The 22,929-nt window shown below is 40.5% G+C and overlaps 2 protein-coding genes across 2 annotated transcripts in view; both read right to left on the reverse strand.

Moving 5' to 3' along the window:
* LOC311124275 (uncharacterized protein) overlaps positions 1–22,929 on the reverse strand; it is a gene marked incomplete at its 5' end in the record, with an annotated part of 339,652 nt that overhangs the window by 64,432 nt on the left and 252,291 nt on the right. The gene's annotated exons all lie outside the window — the stretch shown is intronic.
* Positions 11,811–21,669, reverse strand: LOC311124293 (uncharacterized protein). The gene is made up of 2 exons (XM_084198461.1): positions 21,043–21,669; positions 11,811–13,993 (listed from the first exon to the last, which is right to left on the reverse strand). The coding sequence occupies exons 1-2, from the start codon at positions 21,617–21,619 to the stop codon at positions 12,948–12,950; spliced, it is 1,623 nt and encodes a 540-aa protein (XP_084054587.1). The 5' UTR covers positions 21,620–21,669; the 3' UTR covers positions 11,811–12,947.

Below are 22,929 nucleotides of genomic sequence, written 5' to 3' on the forward strand. Positions count from 1 at the left end.
CCCCCACTGTATTTTATATATTATATATATATTTACCAGGTTATATATACAGTGGGGGAAAAAAGTATTTAGTCAGCCACCAATTGTGCAAGTTCTCCCACTTAAAAAGATGAGAGAGGCCTGTAATTTTCATCATAGGTACACGTCAAATATGACAGACAAAATGAGAAAAAAAATCCAGAAAATTACATTGTAGGATTTTTAATGAATTTATTTGCAAATTATGGTGGAAAATAAGTATTTGGTCAATAACAAAAGTTTCTCAATACTTTGTTATATACCCTTTGTTGGCAATGACACAGGTCAAACTTGTTCTGTAAGTCTTCACAAGGTTTTCACACACTGTTGCTGGTATTTTGGCCCATTCCTCCATGCAGATCTCCTCTAGAGCAGTGATGTTTTGGGGCTATCGCTGGGCAACACGGACTTTCAACTCCCTCCAAAGATTTTCTATGGGGTTGAGATCTGGAGACTGGCTAGGCCACTCCAGGACCTTGAAATGCTTCTTATGAAGCCACTCCTTTGTTGCCAGGGCGGTGTGTTTGGGATCATTGTCATGCTGAAAGACCCAGCCATGTTTCATCTTCAATGCCCTTGCTGATGGAAGGAGGTTTTCACTCAAAATCTCACGATACATGGCCCCATTCATTCTTTCCTTTACACGGATCAGTCGTCCTGGTCCCTTTGCAGAAAAACAGCCCCAAAGCATGATGTTTCCACCTCCATGCTTCACAGTAGGTATGGTGTTCTTTGGATGCAACTCAGCATTCTTTGTCCTCCAAACACGACGAGTTTAGTTTTTACCAAAAAGTTATATTTTGGTTTCATCTGACCATATGACATTCTCCCAATACTCATCTGGATCATCCAAATGCACTCTAGCAAACTTCAGACGGGCCTGGACATGTACTGGCTTAAGCAGGGGGACACGTCTGACACTGCAGGATTTGAGTCCCTGGCGGCGTAGTGTGTTACTGATGGTAGGCTTTGTTACTTTGGTCCCAGCTCTCTGCAGGTCATTCACTACGTCCCCCCGTGTGGTTCTGGGATTTTTGCTCACCGTTCTTGTGATAATTTTGACCCCACGGGGTGAGATCTTGCGTGGAGCCCCAGATCGAGGGAGATTATCAGTGGTCTTGTATGTCTTCCATTTCCTAATAATTGCTCCCACAATTGATTTCTTCAAACCAAGCTGCTTACCTATTGCAGATTCAGTCTTCCCAGCCTGGGGCAGGTCTACAATTTTGTTTCTGGTGTCCTTTGACAGCTCTTTGGTCTTGGCCATAGTGGAGTTTGGAGTGTGACTGTTTGAGGTTGTGGACAGGTGTCTTTTATACTGATAACAAGTTCAAACAGGTGCCATTAATACAATTAACGAGTGGAGGACAGAGGAGCCTCTAAAAGAAGAAGTTACAGGTCTGTGAGAGACAGAAATCTTGCTTGTTTGTAGGTGACCAAATACTTATTTTCCACCATAATTTGTAAATAAATTCATTAAAAATCCTACAATGTGATTTTCTGGATTTTTTTCCTCAATTTGTCTGTCATAGTTGACCTGTACCTATGATTAAAATTACAGGCCTCTCTCATCTTTTTAAGTGGGAGAACTTGCACAATTGGTGGCTGACTAAATACTTTTTTCCCCCACTGTGTATATATATATATATATATATATTTTTTTTTTACATATTAAATATATATATTTACCAGGTTATATATATTAAATATATATATATTTACCAGGTTATATGTATTTTACATATTACATATATATATATATATATATATATATATATATATATATATATATATATATATATATATATATATATATACCAGGTTATATATATTTTACATATTAAATGTATATATATTTACCAGGTTATATATATGAAATATATATATATATATATATATATATTTACCAGGTTATATATATTTTACATATTAAATATATATATATTTACCACGTTATATGTATTTTACATATTAAATATATATATATATATTTACCAGGTTATATATATTTTACATATTAAATATATATATTTACTAGGTTATATATATTAAATATATATATATTTACCAGGTTATATATATTTGACATATTAAATATATATATATTTACCAGGTTATATATATTTTACATATTAATTATATATATTTACCAGGTTATATATATTTTACATATTAAATATATATATATATATATATATACAGTGGGGAGAACAAGTATTTGATACACTGCCGATTTTACAGGTTTTCCTACTTACAAAGCATGTAGAGGTCTGTAATTTTTATCATAGGTACACTTCAACAGTGAGAGACGGAATCTAAAACAAAAATTCAGAAAATCACATTGTATGATTTTTTAGTAATTAATTTGCATTTTATTGCATGACATAAGTATTTGATCACCTACCAACCAGTAAGAATTCCGGCTCTCACAGACCTGTTACTTTTTCTTTAAGAAGCCCTCCTGTTCTCCACTCATTACCTGTATTAACTGCACCTGTTTGAACTCGTTACCTGTATAAAAGACACCTGTCCACACACTCAATCAAACAGACTCCAACCTCTCCACAATGGCCAAGACCAGAGAGCTGTGTAAGGACATCAGGGATAAAATTGTAGACCTGCGCAAGGCTGGGATGGACTACAGGACAATAGGCAAGCAGCTTGGTGAGAAGGCAACAACTGTTGGCACAATTATTAGAAAATGGAAGAAGTTCAAGATGATGGTCAATCACCCTCAGTCTGGGGCTCCATGCAATATCTCACCTCAATGATCATGAGGAAGGTGAGGGATCAGCCCAGAACTACACGGCAGGACCTGGTCAATGACCTGAAGAGAGCTGGGACCACAGTCTCAAAGAAAACCATTAGTAACACAATACGCCGTCATGGATAAAAATCCTGCAGCGCACGCAAGGTCCCCCTGCTCAAGCCAGCGCATGTCCAGGCCCGTCTGAAGTTTGCCAATGACCATCTGGATGATCCAGAGGAGGAATGGGAGAAGGTCATGTGGTCTGATGAGACAAAAATATAGCTTTTTGGTCTAAACGCCACTTGCCGTGTTTGGAGGAAGAAGAAGGATGAGTACAACCCCAAGAACACCATCCCAACCGTCAAAGCATGGAGGTGGAAACATCATTCTTTGGGGATGCTTTTCTGCAAAGGGGACAGGACGACTCCACTGTATTGAGGGGAGGATGGATGGGGCCATGTATCGCGAGATCTTGGCCAACAACCTCCTTCCCTCAGTAAGAACATTGAAGATGGGTCGTGGCTGGGTCTTCCAGCATGACAACGACCCGAAACACACAGCCAGGGCAACTAAGGAGTGGCTCCGTAAGAAGCATCTCAAGGTCCTGGAGTGGCCTAGCCAGTCTCCAGACCTGAACCCAATAGAAAATCTTTGGAGGGAGCTGAAAGTCCGTATTGCCCAGCGACAGCCCCGAAACCTGAAGGATCTGGAGAAGGTCTGTATGGAGGAGTGGGCCAAAATCCCTGCTGCAGTGTGTGCAAACCTGGTCAAGACCTACAGGAACCGTATGATCTCTATAATTGCAAACAAAGGTTTCTGTACCAAATATTACGTTCTGCTTTTCTGATGTATCAAATACTTATGTCATGCAATAAAATGCAAATTAATTACTTAAAAATCATACAATGTGATTTTTTGGATTTTTGTTTTAGATTCCGTCTCTCACAGTTGAAGTGTACCTATGATAAAGATTACAGACCTCTACATGCTTTGTAAGTAGGAAAACCTGCAAAATCGGCAGTGTATCAAATACTTGTTCTCCCCACTGTATATATTTACCAGGTTATATATATTTGACATATTAAATATACAGTGGGGAGAACAAGTCTTTGATACACTGCCAATTTTGCAGGTTTTCCTACTTACAAAGCATGTAGAGGTCTGTAATTTTTATCATAGGTACACTTCAACTGTGAGAGACGGAATCTAAAACAAAAATCCAGAAAATCACATTGTATGATTTTTAAGTAATTAATTTGCATTGCATAATTGGTGACCAAAAGTGGTCTGGTGCATTGCCCAAGGTTCCTTCAACTTTAATAACTTATTTCTAGCCTAGAATCATCAATTTTACTACTAATGTGAAAAAAAATACGATTAAATATGACTGTTGTTGATCACTGACTGTCATAAATAAATTATTGTACAACATCATGGGCATCACCTTTTAGCTCAAATAAACAGTGGATTTCTGCTGTTGTGGGACATTAACCATCTGTCTGACTTTGTTGTTCACACAGGAGAGAGACGTGACTATTGTGGATCCTCTGGGGAGCCTCAACAACATCATGAAGCTGACGAGGCAGAGAAGAGTCCCTCCAGATCAGAACACCTCAAGAAACACCAGCGGAAACCCACATGGAAGAAATCTCACCTCTGCTCTGACTGTGGGAAGAGTTACTCAAGATTAGATTCACTAAAAGTACACCAGAGAATTCACACAGGCGATACAGCTCACTGCTCTGACTGTGGGAAGAGATTCACCTCTTCAGCAGACCTCAAAAGACATGAGAGAATCCACACAGGAGAGAAACCTTATAGCTGTAACCAATGTGGGAAGAGTTTTACTCACTCAAGCTGCCTGAAGGTTCATCAGAGAACACACACAGGGGAGAAACCTTTTAGCTGTGATCAATGTGGGAAGAGATTTGTTACATCTAGCCGTCTGACTATACACCAGAGAACACACACAGGAGAGAAACCTTATAGCTGTGATCAATGTGGGAAATGTTTTAATGTTCCAAGCAGCCTGAAAGCGCACCAGAGAACACACACAGGGGAGAAACCTTTTAGCTGCTCTCACTGTGAGAAGACCTTTTCAAAATTATATACATTACAATTACACCAGAAAATTCACACTGGAGAGAAAATGTATAGCTGTTATCAATGTAGGAAGAGTTTTAATCACTCAAGCTTGCTGAAGGTACATCAGAAAACACACACTGGAGATACATCTTTTATAGCTGTGATCAATGTGGAAAGAGATACGCTGGGAAAATATCTCTGATTAAAGATCAGAAAATACATACATGAATAATAATAATAATAATATTCCATTTAGCAGACGCTTTTATCCAAAGCCACTTACAGTCATGTGTGCATAATTTTTTTAAACGTATGGGTGGTCCCGGGGATCGAACCCACTAACCTGGCGTTACCAGCGCCGTGCTCTAACAGCTGAGCTACAGAGGAACGTTCTATCCTACAGATATAGCTACAATAAAATAATGTAGAATGTTTTTAATATTGTAATAGGAGTATTTTAATTATTGTCACGGTTTAGAATGTTTTTAACATTGTAGAAGGAATACTTTAATTAATAATGTCACAATGTAGAACCCTAAACATTTCCCCCTGTTCTATTTATTTCAGCGTGATATGGATATTAGCCTCTGGGAAAAACCCAGGCTATGAATTGAAAGAGTATTTGTGATTTAACAAAAAGTGATGTACACATTATTCTAAGTAAAATATATCTCCCATTTTTTTGTTGTCAAAACCTCATCTCCCCCCTCTCCTGCAATTGATTTCAACTTGATATCGATATGAGTAATGACAAAATAAATGTTGCGTTTCTCTTCGTTTTGGGGACCCCTAAATTTAGATGCATCACTCCAAAATGTAGCTGACTGTCTTCTGCAGGTTGTCCTCTAACCAGTGAAGTAAAAGATATCGCCCGTTTTCATGTGTATTTTGTTGCGTTAGTTTCAACAGCAGGTACAACCTGATTTCCCCCCTAATCGATATCAGTGATTTATTGCCACTTGTCAAAACAACAGTGTTTTTGGTGCTTGTGCAGTTAATAAGGTGCTTGTTAAAAGAAAATACAAGCAATATGATTACTATTGTGGAACATGTTTGTGTTGATAGTACATTTTAGGTTTCGGTTTTCAATATATCACAAACCGTTTCTTCATATTGGTTATTGATTTGGACACGTTAAAACGGTGTTTTGACATTGGGCAGTATCGCACCGAGCAAAATGTTTTTGAAAAGAAGACTATGCCCGAAGTCCAATCTACCTTCGTTTTATTTTTATAAGTTGAAAATACTTATTTATTTCTACGTTATTATTATTATTATTATAATTATTTGTAATTATTCCATGTGAATTATTGCCAATACAATAATGGGTTGGAAAATAAACAGTGTAGTAAAACCAGCTTATATTTTGGGCTGGATATTACATCATATTCTTACTGTTTTAACCAATGTTATTTCCTTAGATGCTCTTTAGTCTTTCAGCTTTTATTGATATTCTTTAGTTTTTTATCCACTGTTTGTTGTCTAGTAAATATTTCCATTTTTATTTTCATAGTGTTTATTAGTTTTTTCCTGTGAAGCGCATTGTGTTGCATCCATGTCTGAAATGTGCTATATAAATAAAGCTTGATTTGATTTGAACATATTGCAAAACAAATGAACCCAATGACGGACCAATCAACAGACTCTTGCAAAACCAATGAACAAATGCAGTACCATTCAAAAGTTTGGACACACCTGCTCATTCAAGCGTTTTTCTTTATTTTTTTTACTATTTTCTACATTGTAGAATAATAGTGAAGACATGAAAACTATGAAATAACACATGGAATCATGTAGTAACCAAAAAAGTGTTAAACAAATATATTTTATATTTGAGAATCTTCAAAGTAGCCACCCTTTGCCTTGATGACAGCGTTGCACACTTGGCATTCTCTCAACCAGCTTCATGAAGTAGTCACCTGGAATGCATTTCAATTAACAGGTGTGCCTTGTTAATTTGTGGAATTTCTTTCCTTAATGCATTTGAGCCAATGAGTTGTGTTGTGACAAGGTAGGGGTGGTATACAGAAGATGGCCCTATTTGGTAAAAGACCAAGTCCATATTATGGCAAGAACAGCTCAAATAAGCAAAGAGAAACGACAGTCCATCATTACTTTAAGACATGAAGGTCAGACAATACGGAACATTTCAGGAACTTTGAACGTTTCTTCAAGTGCAGTTGCAAACAAGCGCTATGATGAAACTGGCTCTCATGAGGAACGTCACAGGAAAGGCAGACCCAGAGTTAACTCTGCTGCAGAGGATAAGTTAATTAGAGTTACCAGCCTCAGAAATTGCAGCCCAAATAAATGCTTCACAGAGTTCAAATAACATACACATGTCAACATCAACTGTTCAGAGGAGACTGTGTGAATCAGGCCTTCATGGTCGAATTGCTGCAAAGAAACCACTACTAAAAGGACACCAATAAGAAGAAGGGACTTGCTTGGACCAAGAAACACGAGCAATGGACATCAGACCGGTGGAAATGTGTCCTTTGGTCTGATTAGTCTGATGCAGATGTTCCAAAGGTCAGCATCAGTGGCTTGTAGTCTGTGTGTGGAAGCCAGGAGATGCTAAATGTGTTTATGTTAATTAATGGTCAATTACCGTGAGACCGACAGTTATTTGCTTGACAATCACCGGCTGACGAAATTTAGTGAACGCCACAGCCCTAGTTCAATTCTTACACATTTTCTCAAGAAAAATATATTTCAGGCAAATTTGACGAACTCCTAACTCCTAAACTTGGAACCAATCGGAAGTCCCATACATACCCTTCGTGATGGAGGCAGCCAATGGACTGCTTTTTATCTACGATGTAACTACAGCAACGAAAACGTGAGCTGATGAAGAGAAACATATATATCTAAAAGATCCCAAAGACTGAAATAAGATAAATATATGTTTTTTGACTGCAATACTAAGATAACTGTGCTATCAAAGCTCTCCCTTGCCTCCATTTGGCAAATCTGACCATAATTCTATCCTCCTGATTCCTGCTTACACCCAAAAACTAAAGCAGGAAGTACCAGTGACTCGCTCAATACGGAAGTGGTCAGATGACACGGCTGCTACGCTACAGGACTGTTTTGCTAGCACAGACTGGAATATGTTCCGGGATTCATCCAATGGCATTGAGGAGTATACCACCTCAGTCACCGGCTTCATCAATAAGTGCATCAACGAAGTCGTCCCCACAGTGACCGTACGTACATATCCCAACCAGAAGCCATGGATTACAGGCAACGTCGGCACCGAGCTAAAGGATAGAGCTGCCGCTTTTCAAGGAGTGGGACACTAATCCGGACGCTTATAAGAAATCCCGCTATGCCCTCAGATGAACCATCAAACAGGCAAAGCGTCAATACAGGACTAAGATTGAATCCTACTACACCAGCTCTGACGCTCGTCGGATGTGGCAGTGCTTGCAAACTATTACGGACTACAAAGGGAAACCCAGCCGCGAGCTGCCCAGTGACACGAGCCTACTAGACGAGCTAAATGCCTTTTATGCTCGCTTCGAGGCAAGCAACACTGAAGCATGCATGAGAGCACCAGCTGTTCCGGATGACTGTGTGATCACGCTTTCCATATCCGATATGAGCAAGACTTTTAAACAGGTCAACATTCACAAATCCGCAGGGCCAGACCGATTACCAGGACTTGTACTCAAAGCATGACCCACTCCAATTCGCATACCGCCCCAACAGATCCATAGATGACACAATCTCAATCGCTTTTCACACTGCCCTTTCCCACCTGGACAAAATGAAGACCTATGTAAGAATGCTGTTCATTGACTACAGCTCAGCATTCAACATCATAGTGTCCACAAAGCTCACCACTAATCAAATCAAATCAAATGTTATTTGTCACATACACGTGTTTAGCAGATGTTATTGCGGGTGTAGCGAAATGCTTGTCACTAAGCTAAGGACCCTGGGACTAAACACCTCCCTCTGCAACTGGATCCTGGACTTCCTGACGGGCCGCCCCCAGGTGGTAAGGGTAGGCAACAACACATCTGCCACGCTGATCCTCAACACTGTGGCCCCTCAGGAGTGCGTGCTTAGTCCCCTCCTGTACTCCCTGTTCACCCCACGACTGCGTGGCCAGGCACGACTCCAACACCATCATTAAGTTTGCTGATGACATAACAGTGGAATGCCTGATCACCGACAACGATGAGACAGCCTATAGGGAGGAGGTCAGAGACCTGGCCGTGTGGTGCCAGGATAACAGCCCCTCCCTCAACGATGAGACAGCCTATAGGGAGGAGGTCAGAGACCTGGCAGTGTGGTGCCAGGATAACAGCCCCTCCCTCAACGTGAGCAAGACAAAGGAGCTGATCGAGGACTACAGGAAAAGGAGGGCCGAACAAGCCCCCATCAACATCGACGGTGTTGTAGTGGAGCGGGTTGAGAGTTTCAAGTTCCTTGGTGTCCACATCACCAACGAACTATCATGGTCCAAACACACCAAGACAGTCGTGAAGAGGGCACGACAACACCTTTTCCCCCTCAGGAGAAAGATTTGGCATTGGTCCCCAGATCCTCAAAACGTTATACAGCTGCACCATCGAGAGCATTCTGACCAGTTGCATCACTGCCTGGTATGGCAACTGCTCGGCATCCGACCGCAAGGCGCTACAGAGGGTAGTGCGTATGGCCCAGTACATCACTGGGGCCAAGCTTCCTTCCATCTAGGACCTATATACTAGGCAGTGTCAGAAGAAGGCCCAAAAAATTGTCAAAGACTCCAGTCACCCAAGTCATAGACTGTTCTCTCTGCTACCGCACGGCAAGCGGTACCGGAGCGCCAAGTCTAGAACCAAAAGGCTCCTTAACAGCTTCTACCCCCAAGCCATAAGACGGCTGAACAATTAATCCCCCCCCTCCTTTGTTTTTACACTGCTGCTACTCGCTGTTTATTATCTATGCATAGTCACTTTACCCCTACATGTACAAATTACCTGGACTAACCCAGCACATTGACTCGGTACCGGTACCCCCTGTATATAGCCTCGTTATTGTTACCTTTAATTATTGTTATTTTATTGTGTTACTTTTTATTTTATTTTATGTTTTACTTTAGTTTATTTCATAAATATTTTCTTAACTCTATTTCTTGAACTGAATTGTTGGTTAAGGGCTTGTAAGTAAGCATTTCACGGTAAGGTTGTATTCGGCGTGTGTGACAAATAACATTTGATTTGATTTGATTTTAAATATTCACCATGCAATAAGAATTGTCTTGATAGAATGAAGAGGTAACTCCATGGACCATTTATCAAATGTATTGAAAGCTAGTCAATGTTACAGTTTGAATAGCCTAGCCAGCTACTGGAAATGGCAATGTGTGTTTCATTATCTAGTGCTCTCTGTCAGTTAATTGCATTTCTGAATGATGTTTTGGTATGATTATATGTCTCATTTCAAGTAACTAGCTGCAGGCTTAAAGAAACATTCCAATCATATACTTTGCACAGAAACCCAAATAAAAGCATGTATATAGAAAGAAGTGTGTGTGTCATGTCTGCTAGAATGGAGGTTTAAAAACGACAGCTACATATTAGCCAATACACATGGCATAGCCTACACATATCCTGAGAGACTTACAGTAGTGAGTCATTTAGCAGACGCTCTCATCCAGAGAGACTTACAGAAGTGAGTCATTTAGCAGACGCTCTTATCCAGAGCCCAATACCATGGTGGCCATAATGTTGGATGCATTGGAATATAAGGTCTGGAAACTGATAAAGAGCCTGTAGGATTATAGACAAAACTGTTGGGAAATGAATGTTTGACTTTCAAATACTAAATGTTCAGTGAATGTGAGTATATATTTACGTGGTTTACATGATTCACTGTCCTACTAACCTTCTAGAAGTTGACGGTGCCAAAATCTTACCAATGCATTCATTATTCTACTAACTATGACTGAGTGTGAGACATGTTTTCCAGAATGTACGTTTCATGCATATACATACGAACACTATCACAAAAAGTGTTTCACCATTTATTGAGTACAGAGACAAATACCAAAGGTGTCTCAGGCAGTATGTGAAGTATCTAAATATAGTTTAACCTACCAATCAATGTATATCAAGTGCCATGGAGGGCACATTCTTACAATGTTGCAGTCCAGAAAATAGACATTTACCCTCTATGCCAAAGTCTGGGCATCTGATGGAGCCTGTAGAACTGTCAAACACATGCTTCAGTATTCCCCCCTTCTCTCTAGGAGCATTTGTGTGCCCAGTCCCCAAAGGTGTATGGAAAAGATGCCACCCTGGTCACCAATGTAGCTGACCGATGTAGAGAGACAAGTGCCTTAGCAGAATGCAATCTAAAGCTTGTGTGGTCCAGAGATGAGAACATTACCATCCATGGTAAAAGCCTGGGCTACTGACGGGGACAATAGAATTCTCCCCATTGCATGTCGTTACACTAGCTAATAGCTCAGCACCGGGAATAAACACTACTTTAGTTTTTTTCTGTTAAGTTAAACAGCAGTTACCTTGCCAGCTACATCAATCAACTAAAGAGTAGCCAGTTTCTGCTCTGCTTGCTTTTACAACTCGGAAAAAGAGCAACACACAGACTCGTCTGTTCAGCTCTCCCGCCTGCTATGTGGTGTCTAGCCAGCCTTCCAGAAGTTTTCCTTTCACACAGCCTACCCGACCGCTCTGTGCCGTCCGCAAGGTCCTAAAGCACACACAGTTGCCACTTTTTGTATCATATTGCAATGATAAAACTGGGGGGGACAAAAGTGCAATTTCTGAATGTGGGTGGGACGTGACCCCCCCTGTCTCCAGTGAAAGTTGCGGCCCTGCAAATATCCCTTTTCAGTAGTGCTCAAAGCATGCCTTTCCCGAGAGCAACATTTCTTTTTCAACTAGAAGCAATGAGCCGAATCAGTCCTCCATGACAACAAAATCATAAACAACAGAGTAGGTTAATAAGTCCTTAGTTTATGAGTTACAGTGCATTCGGAAAAGTATTCAGACCCCTTTCCTTTTCCACATTTTGTTACGTTTCAGCCTTATTCTAAAATGGATTAAATAAAAGGAGTACATTGTTTTCACCCCTCATCAATACCCCATAATGACAAAGCAAAAACAGGTTTTTAGAAATGTTAGAACATTTATAGAATAAAATAAACAGAAATACACCAAGCCATGAGGTTGAAGGAATTGTCCGTAGAGCTCCGACACAGAATTGTGTCGGAGGCACAGATCTGGGGAAGGGTACCAAAAAATGTCTGCAGCATTGAAGGTCCCCAAGAACACGGTGGCCTCCATCATTCTTAAATGGAAGAAGTTTGGAACCACCAAGACGCTTCCTAGAGATGGCCGCCCGGCCAAACTGAGCAATCGGGGGAGAAGGGCCTTGGTCAGGGAGGTGACCAAGACTCTATGGCCTGAATGCCAAGGCTGCAAGAAAAATACATATGTTCAACTTTCACTTTCAACCAAATGCAGATAAGATGTCGGGTATAGTCTTCTTTTCAACATCTTTTCAACAACATTTTGCTAGGTGGGGTAGCCCAATTTCAAAACACAGTTTAATTGTGTTCAATAATCATATTACTTGTATTTTTTTAAACAAGCATCTTAAAACAACAATGTTGTTTTGTGGCAATAAATCACTGATATCGATTAAATTACGTTGTACGTGCAGTTGAAACTAACTAAAAAGTCACATGGAAATGGGAGATATCTTTTACCTCACTGGTTGGAGGACAACCTGCAGAATACAGTCAGCTACATTTTAAGTGATGCATTTAAATTCAGGGGTCCCCAAAACAAAGACAAATTCAATACTTATTTGTCATCACTCATCGATATCACGTTGAAATCAATTGGGGAGGGGGGAGATGAGGTTGCTGGTCCTGTTAAAACGAACAGCTCAAAAACCACACGGAATCTGGGAATAATGTGTAGAGGAACATTTGTAGAAAACATCTAGCTACATTTTGAAGTGTTGCATACATTCTAAATCGTGACATTAATCATTAAAATACTCCTTCTACATTGTTAAAACATTCTACATTGTGACATTATTTCATTGATATCATGGAACACCTCCTTCATGTATGAATTGTCTGATGTTTGATCAGAGATCTTTTATCAGAGTATCTCTTGTCACATTGATCACAGCTATGAGGTTTCTCTCCTGTGTGTGTTCTCTGGTGTGATTTTAAACTCCCTGACGAAACAAAACTTTTTCCACAGTCAAAGCAGTGGAAAGGTTTCTCTCCGGTGTGTGTTCTCTGGTGTATAGTACAACAGCTAGATGCAGCAAAACTCTTCCCACATTGATTACAGCTAAAAGGTTTCTCTCCTGTGTGTGTTCTCTGGTGTATAGTCAGCTTGTTAGATGCAACAAAACGCTTCCCACATTGATTACAGCTAAAAGGTTTCTCTCCTGTGTGTGTTCTCTGGTGTCTAGTCAGCTGGCTAGATGCAACAAAACGCTTCCCACATTGATTACAGCTAAAAGGTTTCTCTCCTGTGTGTGTTCTCTGGTGTCTAGTCAGCTGGCTAGATGCAACAAAACACTTCTCACATTGATCACAGCTATGGGGTTTCTCTCCTGTATGGATCCTCTGATGTTCTATCAGGCTGCTTGAGTGACTAAAACTCTTCTCACAATGATCACAGCTATAAGGCTTCGCTCCTGTATGGATCCTCTGATGTACTATCAGGCTGCTTGAGTGACTAAAACTCTTCTCACATTGATAACAGCTGTAAAATGTCTCTCCTGTGTGTGTTATGTGGTGTGATTTTAACTGTCCTGATGAACAAAAACTCTTCCCACAGTCAGAGCAGTGGTAAGGTTTCTCTCCTGTGTGTGTTCTCTGGTGTATAGTCAGCTGGTTAGATGTAGTAAAACTCTTCCCACATTGATCACAGCTATAAGGTTTCTCTCCAGTGTGAATTCTCGTGTGTACTTTTAGTGAATCTGAGCTTGAGTAACTCTTCCCACAGTCAGAGCAGTGGTGAGATTTCTTCCCCGTGGGTTTCCGCTGGTGTTTCTTGAGATGTTCTGATGTGGAAAGACTCTTCTCTGCCTTGTCAGCTTCATGATGTTGTTGAGGCTCCCCAGAGGATCCACGATAGTCATGTCTCTCTCCTGTGTGAACAACAAAGTCAGACAGATGGTTAAAGTCCCACAACAGCAGAAATCCACTGTTTATTTGAGCTAAAAAGGTGATGTCCATGATGTTGTACAACAATTTACGTCTGTAATTCATGTTTATTTGACAATTGTCTTAATAAGACATCAAGTGAGCAACAACAGCCATATTCTGTCTTATTTTTGCACTGGTATAGTGAATGATTCTAGGCTAGAAATGAGTTATTAAAGTTTCTGAAACCCTAAGCACTTTGCCAGATGACTTTTGATCACCAATATCGGCCCATTTCTGTGATTGCAAGAACTGCAGCATTAAGATCTGTGTCGGTATTCCCAATTTCACCACCGTGGGGTCAACTCAAGGAGTTCTCAGAGGCTGCCAGCAAAAATAGCCTCCATTTACAGACTGCATTTCACACTACTTTTGGATTATAATTGTAAGGCTCGTTTGAATGTCCTGCTTAATATAATGTTTGTGCCATCGTCTCAAATCAACTGCTTTATACCTTAAAAAACATTTAAACTTCAACCAATAAAATGCTCTTTGGCTAGCTTTGCTACCAGCCTGTTAATGAGCGTTAGCATTCAAGCTAACAAGTGCTGCATCCAAAATACATATTTTGCAACTATCACAACCAAATATGTGACCCACCGTCCCTTTTCAGTCTCATGTAGTTACATATATTTAGAAAAGGAATACTTTCACCAAATTGCGAAAATTGATTCTCTGAACATTATCTCACCAGGTTACCTGATTAGGCAAACCATTAACATTATTACATTGTCTACTGTTGCTATTCAATATTTTATTAACTTCAAGTACTAAAGGTAGTAGATTACAATTAGGGAAAACCTAAAACCCAAAGACAAAAACAATATCTAGACCTAGGGCCTATATCATCAGATCCTCTGAGGAACTTTGGTTGAACAAATTAATCCCTTTGGGGCTGGACATTTCATGTCCACAGCCTTTTTCATTTCAAAAGTCCTGATCTCCTAAAATATATTTTTGCCCGGGTTGCTTTCACCTCTCTGGGAGGAAGGACGTCAACATTGCACAGCAGCTGAAACCTGGTTCCGAGTGTCCACAACAACAACAAAGCTCCAGATAAATAAACCTTTTCATTGCAGAAGTCCTGATCTTCTCAAAAAATTGATTTCTATTTGCCATATATTTTTTACAGCACTGTTTCACAAAAGCTCTGAACCGATATACATTTTACAGGCACACCATCCCCACCGTCAAACATGGAGGTGGAAACATTATGCTTTGGGGGTGTTTTTCTACTAAGGGGACAGGACAACTTCACTGCATCAAAGGGACGATGGACGGGGCCATGTACCGTCAAATCTTGGGTGAGATCCTCCTTCCCTCAGCCAGGGCATTGAAAATGGGTCGTGGATGGGTATTCCAGCATGACAATGACCCAAAACACACGGCCAAGGCAACAAAGGAGTGGCTCAAGAAGAAGCACATTAAGGTCCTGGAGTGGCCTAGCCAGTCTCCAGACCTTAATCCCATAGAAAATCTGTGGAGGGAGCTGAAGGTTTTTGTTGCCAAACGTCAGCCTCGAAACCTTAATGACTTGGAGAAGATCTGCAAAGAGGAGTGGAACAAAATCACTCCTGAGATGTGTGCAAACCTGGTGTCCAACTACAAGAAACGTCTGACCTCTGTGATTGCCAACAAGGGTTTTGCCACCAAGTACTAAGTAATGTTTTGCAGAGGGGTCAAATACTTATTTCCCTCATTAAAATGCAAATCAATCTATAACATTTTTGACATGCGTTCTTCTGGATTTTTGTTGTTGTTATTCTGTCTCTCACTGTTCAAATAAACCTACCATTAAAATTATAGACTGATCATGTCTTTGTCAGTGGGCAAACGTACAAAATCAGCAGGGGATCAAATACTTTTTTCACTCACTGTAACTCCACCAGTCCTATTTATGATGTCATTTACAAAGATTATACCTTTTTTTAGTTTTTATCGAAAAATACAGTTTTTTTAATCAATTAGTATATTTGAGTTTTACCACAATATTTGTTGTATTATTTGTTCAGTCCTTTCTGGTAGATTAAACTGAAAATGCAACCAACTTTCTATGGCTTGTTTTAAAAATAACTATATTTTGGAGATTATTTTGTTTTTCAAATAATGGCCTTTTTCTGAATAAAGGGGAAAAGGCCATTCTTGAACATAGGGTGAGACTTTCTTACTAATCTGCTAGAGAACCAGTTCGGATTTAAGAATAACTTTTGTATGACTGACGCCTTTAGTGAGAGGTCTAATGCTTTAATATTTAATAATTTCTGCCCTCTGAATTCAAATTCATTATATAAATAGGCCCTTTATAATTTTGTCTGTCTTGCCATTCCAAATAAAATTGAATATTTTTTGCTCATATAATTTTTTGCCATTTTATTGGTAAACTACAAGGTAATGTAAAAGTTGTATTTTTTTGTGATCCAATACGTAATATAGTCACTTATCATAATTTGGTTAGAAAAAATGTCTAGATCCTCTATGAGGCTGTGGATTGATCCGAATTTGTGGATTTTAAAGAAAACATTAAAATCATCAGCGTACAATGACACCTTTGTTTTTAAGCCCTGGATTTCTAATCCCTTAATATTATTGTTGGATCTGATTTTAACAGCTAACATTTCAATGGGCATAATAAATAGATATGCCGATAATGGACAACCTTGTTTTACTCCTCTTGACAGTTTAATACTTTCTGAGAAGTAACCATTATTGACTATTTTACACCTAGGGTTACTATACATAACTTTAACCCATTTTATAAGAGATTCTCCAAAATTGAAATATTCCGGGCATTTATATATAAACTCCAGTCGTACTTTATCAAAGGCCTTTTCAAAGTCAGCTATGAATACCAGGGCTGGTTTCCCAGATTTTTCATAGTGTTCTATTGTTTCCAGTACTTGTCTTATATTATCTCCAATGTATCGTCCATGTAAAAAACCTGTCTGATTAGGATGAATAATAGCCGACGATACCTTTTTAATTCTATGCGCTAAGCATTTTGCTAGAATTTTTTGCATCACAACACTGAAGTGTAAAAGGCCTCCAATTTATTGGCTTATAAAGTGTAAAAGGCCTCCAAAGTATTATATACTTTATATTTACTACTTGTGTCCTGTTTCAGTAATAATGAAATCAGACCTTCTTGTTGAGTGTCCGATAATCTACCATTTATATAGGAGTGGTTAAAACATGCTAATAACGGTCCTCTGAGTATATCAAAAAAGGTTTGGTATACCTCCACTGGTATGCCATCCAGCCCAGGAGTTTTCCCGGACTTAAAGGCTTTAATTGCATCCAGAAGTTCCTCCTCTGTAATATGGCCTTCACATGAGTCTTTCTGAACAGCTGTTTATTTTACATTATTAATAGAAAATAAATCCATACAATTAGCTTTGGTTAGTGGAGATGGAGGAGACTGAAACGAAAACATATGCTTAAAGTACTTTGCTTCCTCTTTCAAAATATAGTTTGGTGAATCATGGGTGACTCCATCATTTGTAACAAGTTTCAGTAAATCCTTTTTGGTAGCATTTCTATGTTGACGATGGCAAAATAATTTGATGCATTTTCCCCCATATTCCATCCAGTTCATTTTATTTTAATAATATATTACACTGGATCTTTCTTGAGTAAGTTCCTCCATTTCTTTTTGTTTTTCCTCTAACTTATCCTGAGCCTCTTTGGTACAGTTTTTATTGCTATCTATCTGTACTGTTAGTCCTTCCATTTCCTTTGTTAATATGGAGTCTTTTGACCTAAATTGCTTTAGTTTTAGAGATGAGTACTGAATTGCATGGCCTCTAAAGGCACATTTAAAAGTGTCCCACACAATTAAGGGGATCTGCTGTACCGATATGTAATGTCTGAAAAATTAAGTTATAAATTCCTCTGTCCTAGTTAAAAACAAATTATCATCCAATAGGCTTTGATTAAATTCCAATACCCTTGCCCACGTGGAAATTCAGTAAGGGTAATGTATATGCCAATTATATGATGGTCCGACCGCATTCTGTCCCCATCAACACTTTTTAAACTTTTGGTGCCAGCGAGAATAACATAAGAAAGTAGTGAAGACGACCAGCTTGATTGAGCCGATCTCACTGGGTCAGGATATTTAACCTTGATTTAACTAGGCAAGTCAGTTAAGAACAAAACAAATTCTTATTTACAATGACGGCCTACCCCGGCCAAACCCTCCCCTAACCGGGACGACGCTGGGCCAATTGTGCGCCACCCTATGGGACTCCCGATCACGGCCGGTTGTGATACAGCCCGGGAACAAACCCGGGTCTGTAGTGACACCTCTAGCACTGCGATGCAGCGCCTTAGACTGCGAGAATAACATAAGAAAGTAGTGAAGACGACTAGCTTGATTGAGTCTCACTAGATCAGGATATTTAAGCCTCCATATATCCCTAGCAACAGTTGTGGGATACACACACACACACACACACACACACTCATTAACACTCAACCCCTTTCCCCCACAAACAACCATAAACTCAGATGCTCAACAGATGTTCACATCCCAGAGCCCAACTCAAGAAAGGACTTGATTTACAAATGCATATACAGTTGCAGCTGTAGGAGAAGGCAATGCAAAATTGAGTAAAAAATGGCAGAAACGGGGAGATTTGATTAACCATTGTCAAGTCCTAGGTGATGGAGATCAGATCCACCCCCTTCCCCTGAAACACACACCCACTAGTCCCCCGTTGTGACCATTTCCCCCAGCATCTCTGTCCAGTCAGATCCACCCCCTTCCCCTGAAACACCCACCCACTAGTCCCCCGTTGGGACCATTTCCCCCAGCATCTCTGTCCAGTCAGACCTTTGACGTGCCTTGAGCATCTTATGCCGGGTGGACACTACACGACTTTCAAAATCCTAACATCGCTGAGCCTCTCACATTAAACAACCGTCTTTCCTCTAGTTTTAAGTCTTGCCAGTGTAGTGGTGAGCGCACTAAACGATCTGGCACAGACGGGGTGTCACATACTACAATATTCTCCACTTGGTCATGAGGATTCTCCATACCACCACGCTGTCTGGTGAAAACAATGATGTGATGATGTGATTAGATTGTTAACATAGCTAGAACAAGCTGTTGTTCGAAGCAGCCTCATAAACGTTTTCAAATCAGACATTCATCCTTGCCCTACAGAGTGGAAATATCTACCAAACATTTTGAATTGAACAACATTGCTTGTGAACTTCAAAGCTGTAACGATTTCACACTGGCTTTGGTTAAAGGCAAGTACAAACGTATACTAGGAGTCAAGACAACACCTCATAACCGTTACGCAAAGATGTCTGAACTTCTTGACGAGGTCGCTAGGTTTTGGGTTACGGTTGCTACAATAGCTTTCTCTATGAATTTGAGAGTGATTACATTTCTCCAGCCCCCATCCCTCAGCTGTTTACCAAACCAAGTCTCTGGGCAGCCATTTTGTTGCTGTTTAAGGTTGTCCCTTAAAAAAAAGCCACATGAATCAACCAACCAATCTGCAGTTCAAACAATAACAAAGCTGTCATTCCACCACTGTTTTGGTAATAAGATGATGGATGGGACTGGAGAAATGTAACTATTCTCAAAATCATAGACACACCTAGGGTAGGTAAGGGTAAGGGTAGGTAACAACACATCTGCCACACTGATCCTCAACACGGGGGCCCCTCAGGGGTGCGTGCTCAGTCCCCTCCTGTACTCCCTGTTCACCCATGACTGCATGGCCAGGCACGACTCCAACACCATCATTAAGTTTGCCGACGACACAACAGTGGTAGGCCTGATCACCGACAACGATGAGACAGCCTATATGGAGGAGGTCAGAGACCTGGCCGTGTGGTGCCAGGATAACAACCTCTCCCTCAACGTGACCAAGACAAAGGAGATGATTGTGGACTACAGGAAAGAAAAAGAGGACTGAGCACGCCCCCATTCTCATCGAAAGGGCTGTAGTGGAACAGGTTGAGAGCTTAAAGTTCCTTGGTGTCCACATCACCAATGAACTATCATGGTCCAAACACACCAAGACAGCCATGAAGAGGGCACGACAAAGTCTATTCCCCCTCAGGAGACTGAAAAGATTTGGCATGGGTCCTCAGATCCTCAAAAAATTATACAGCTGCACCATCGAGAGCATCCTGACTGGTTGCATCACCGCCTGGTATGGCAACTGCTCGGCCTCCGACCGCAAGGCACTACAGAGGGTAGTGCGTACGGCCCAGTACATCACTGGGGCCAGGCTTCCTGCCATCCAGGACCTCTATACCAGGCAGTGTCAGAGGAAGGCCCTCAAAATTGTCAAAGACTCCAGCCACCCTAGTCATAGACTTTTCTCTCTGCTACCGCACGGCAAGCGGTCCCGGAGTGCCAAGTCTAGGTCCAAAAGACTTCTCAACAGCTTCTACCCCCAAGCCATAAGACTCCTGAACAGCTAATCATGGCTACCCAGACTATTTGCACCGGTACCCCCCTGTATATATAGCCTCCCTACTGTTATTTTATTTGACTTCTGCTCTTTTTTTCTCAACACTTTTTTTGTTGTTGTTTTATTTTACTTTTTTATAAAAAATAAATGCACTGTTGGTTAAGGGCTGTAAGTAAGCATTTCACTGTAATGTCTGCACCTGTTGTATTCGGCGCATGTGGCCAATAAAATTTGATTTGATTTGATTTGAAAACTATGGATGCAAGGACTGACCGTCCATGACATCACCATTATAGTTTTAACCATGTTGAGGCGATACAGTGTTGATTTACATTGTTTCTAAACATTGGAGTAAAAAAAGCTTATTTTGGGATCTGATGGAGTACGACAGTTGAACTAAGCTCATGAGGCATGTGTTATATTCTTCAAGAATCAATGGATATATATAAATAATTTAAAAGTCCAAATATGGATGTAGCAACTACAGATTTCACCTTTAACACCACACATCAGTTCAACAACTGCAGAGTTTGTGCCTCTGTTTTTAAGACAGTACTTACTAGTGTTAATCAGGGCCCGGTTTCTCAAAACCATCTTACTGCTAAGTTCATCATTAGAACCATTGGATGCCTTAAGATGCCTTTGGGAAACCGGATCCAGATATCCAGTTTCCTCCTCTTCTTCCACCTCCTTTTTCGATGTGACAGTCATCTCCTCCTCCTCCTCTTTCACTCCAAACACGGGAGCCCCCTCTTCTTTCACTGTAACAACCTCCTCCTCTTTCACTCTGAACGCGTCTTCCTCTTCTTTCACTGTAACATCCTCCTCCTCTTTCACTCTGAACGCGTCTTCCTCTTCTTTCACTGTAACGTCTTTCTCTTCTTCTTTCACGGTAACAGCCTCACCCTCTACTTGTTTTTGTATTGTAACATCCTCTTCCTCTTTCACTCTAAACGCGTCTTCCTCTTCTTTCACTGTAACGTCTTTCTCTTCTTCTTTCACGGTAACAGCCTCACCCTCTACTTGTTTTTGTATTGTAACATCCTCCTCTTCCTCCTCCTCTTTCACTAGAGCTTCTTTCTCCGTCCAGCAGACCTCCTCTTCTTTAGCAGGAGGAGAGTAGCTTAGTGACCTCATGGTCGGGGATGTTAGCTAGCTAGGCTAGTGCTAACTTAACCAGCCAGCTAGCTGACCAATAACAACAACACCGTAAATATGAAATTAAATGGGATAACTAACTAGACGACAGAAGTGGGTTTAAAACACAGTGGCTAATATACACGAAAGCGTCTAAAGAGCTTTATTGGTTGGGCTATTTTGTCTAGCAAGCTACCGAGGTGTCTGACTAACTGTTGCTGCTGTTGAAAGAAGCGTCCCGTCCACTAGATTATACGTCACACTAGCAGCATAGCCTTAAAGTCCCACATCGCCATCTGCTGACTGGAGTGGGTAACGAAGTTGAGTAAAATGTAGATTTTATTTTCAGACAAAAAGTTAAAGGGTAGGAAGCATGAGTTTTTACTCACCAATGTAACAACACAGTGACGTTTTAAAGACGTAATAACGTAGTTGTAGTCATAATCTGGTTACCTATAAGTACAAACATTATTATGTTTTTGGGGTTATTACATTTTTAAATAACGATTCTAAGCTAATAGCTCTGGATTTGGATGCCATTATAGATGAGTCCCGGTCAAAAATGGGGCAAAAGGGACTGCTAGGGGGGGGGGAGAAGGAAAAAGAGGGGGGGGGAGGGGGGGAAAGAGAAAAAACGGAAAGAGAAAAGGAGAAAAACAAACAATTTGTCATGTTTTTTTCTCCACTCACAACGCCTTTAAAGTTATTTTCACACGCATGTGCGCTTATTTTTATCACTTTTATCGACAACATTGACACTTTGTCTCCTGCAGGATTCGATCCGACGACGCTGTGCACCGTGGCAGCATGCACCAATACCATGCATTAACATAATTTTTCTTTCGTATAACGTGTATATTGCTTGTATTAAGTGAGTTGTGTGAATATTGCATGTATTGTTTAAAAGCAGCCAGAACCAAAATCATTGTGTGTGTGTTAACATACTTGGCCAATAAATCTGATTTTGATGTAATTAAAGTGCTATGTGTCATTCATCCTGATTAGGGGGTTAGTTGTCCCAGATATATATATATATATTTAGCAACTGTCCCAGACTGCGGGGGACCAGAAGTGGGTGAACAACCTGAACTTGTTCTTCAACAGGTTTGATCAGCCCCTACCCCGGCTGCTGCACACCTCAGGTGCACCCCCAGAACACTGCCCTACCCCCATCTCCACAGCACTCAGGTCACAGACCCCCACCGCTTTGGCTTCTCCTGCCCCATCCCTTTCATCTCACCTCTTACCCTCAGCTCCACCCCCTCTCAACACCCCCTACAACATCAAACACTGGTGAGAAAAGAGGTCAG

Source organism: Coregonus lavaretus (assembly GCF_964263955.1).
Source record: "Coregonus lavaretus genome assembly, contig: HAP1_SCAFFOLD_69, whole genome shotgun sequence".
Taxonomy (NCBI): Eukaryota; Metazoa; Chordata; class Actinopteri; order Salmoniformes; family Salmonidae; genus Coregonus; species Coregonus lavaretus.

Bases quoted from the DNA above. Each gene is read 5' to 3' on its own strand.
- LOC311124293 (XM_084198461.1), bottom strand. From the start codon at position 21,619: ATGAGGTCACTAAGCTACTCTCCTCCTGCTAAAGAAGAGGAGGTCTGC. The intron at 13,994-21,042 runs GTAAGTACTGTC...TTGTTCACACAG, and splicing joins CCGGGCCCTGATTAACACTA to GAGAGAGACATGACTATCGT.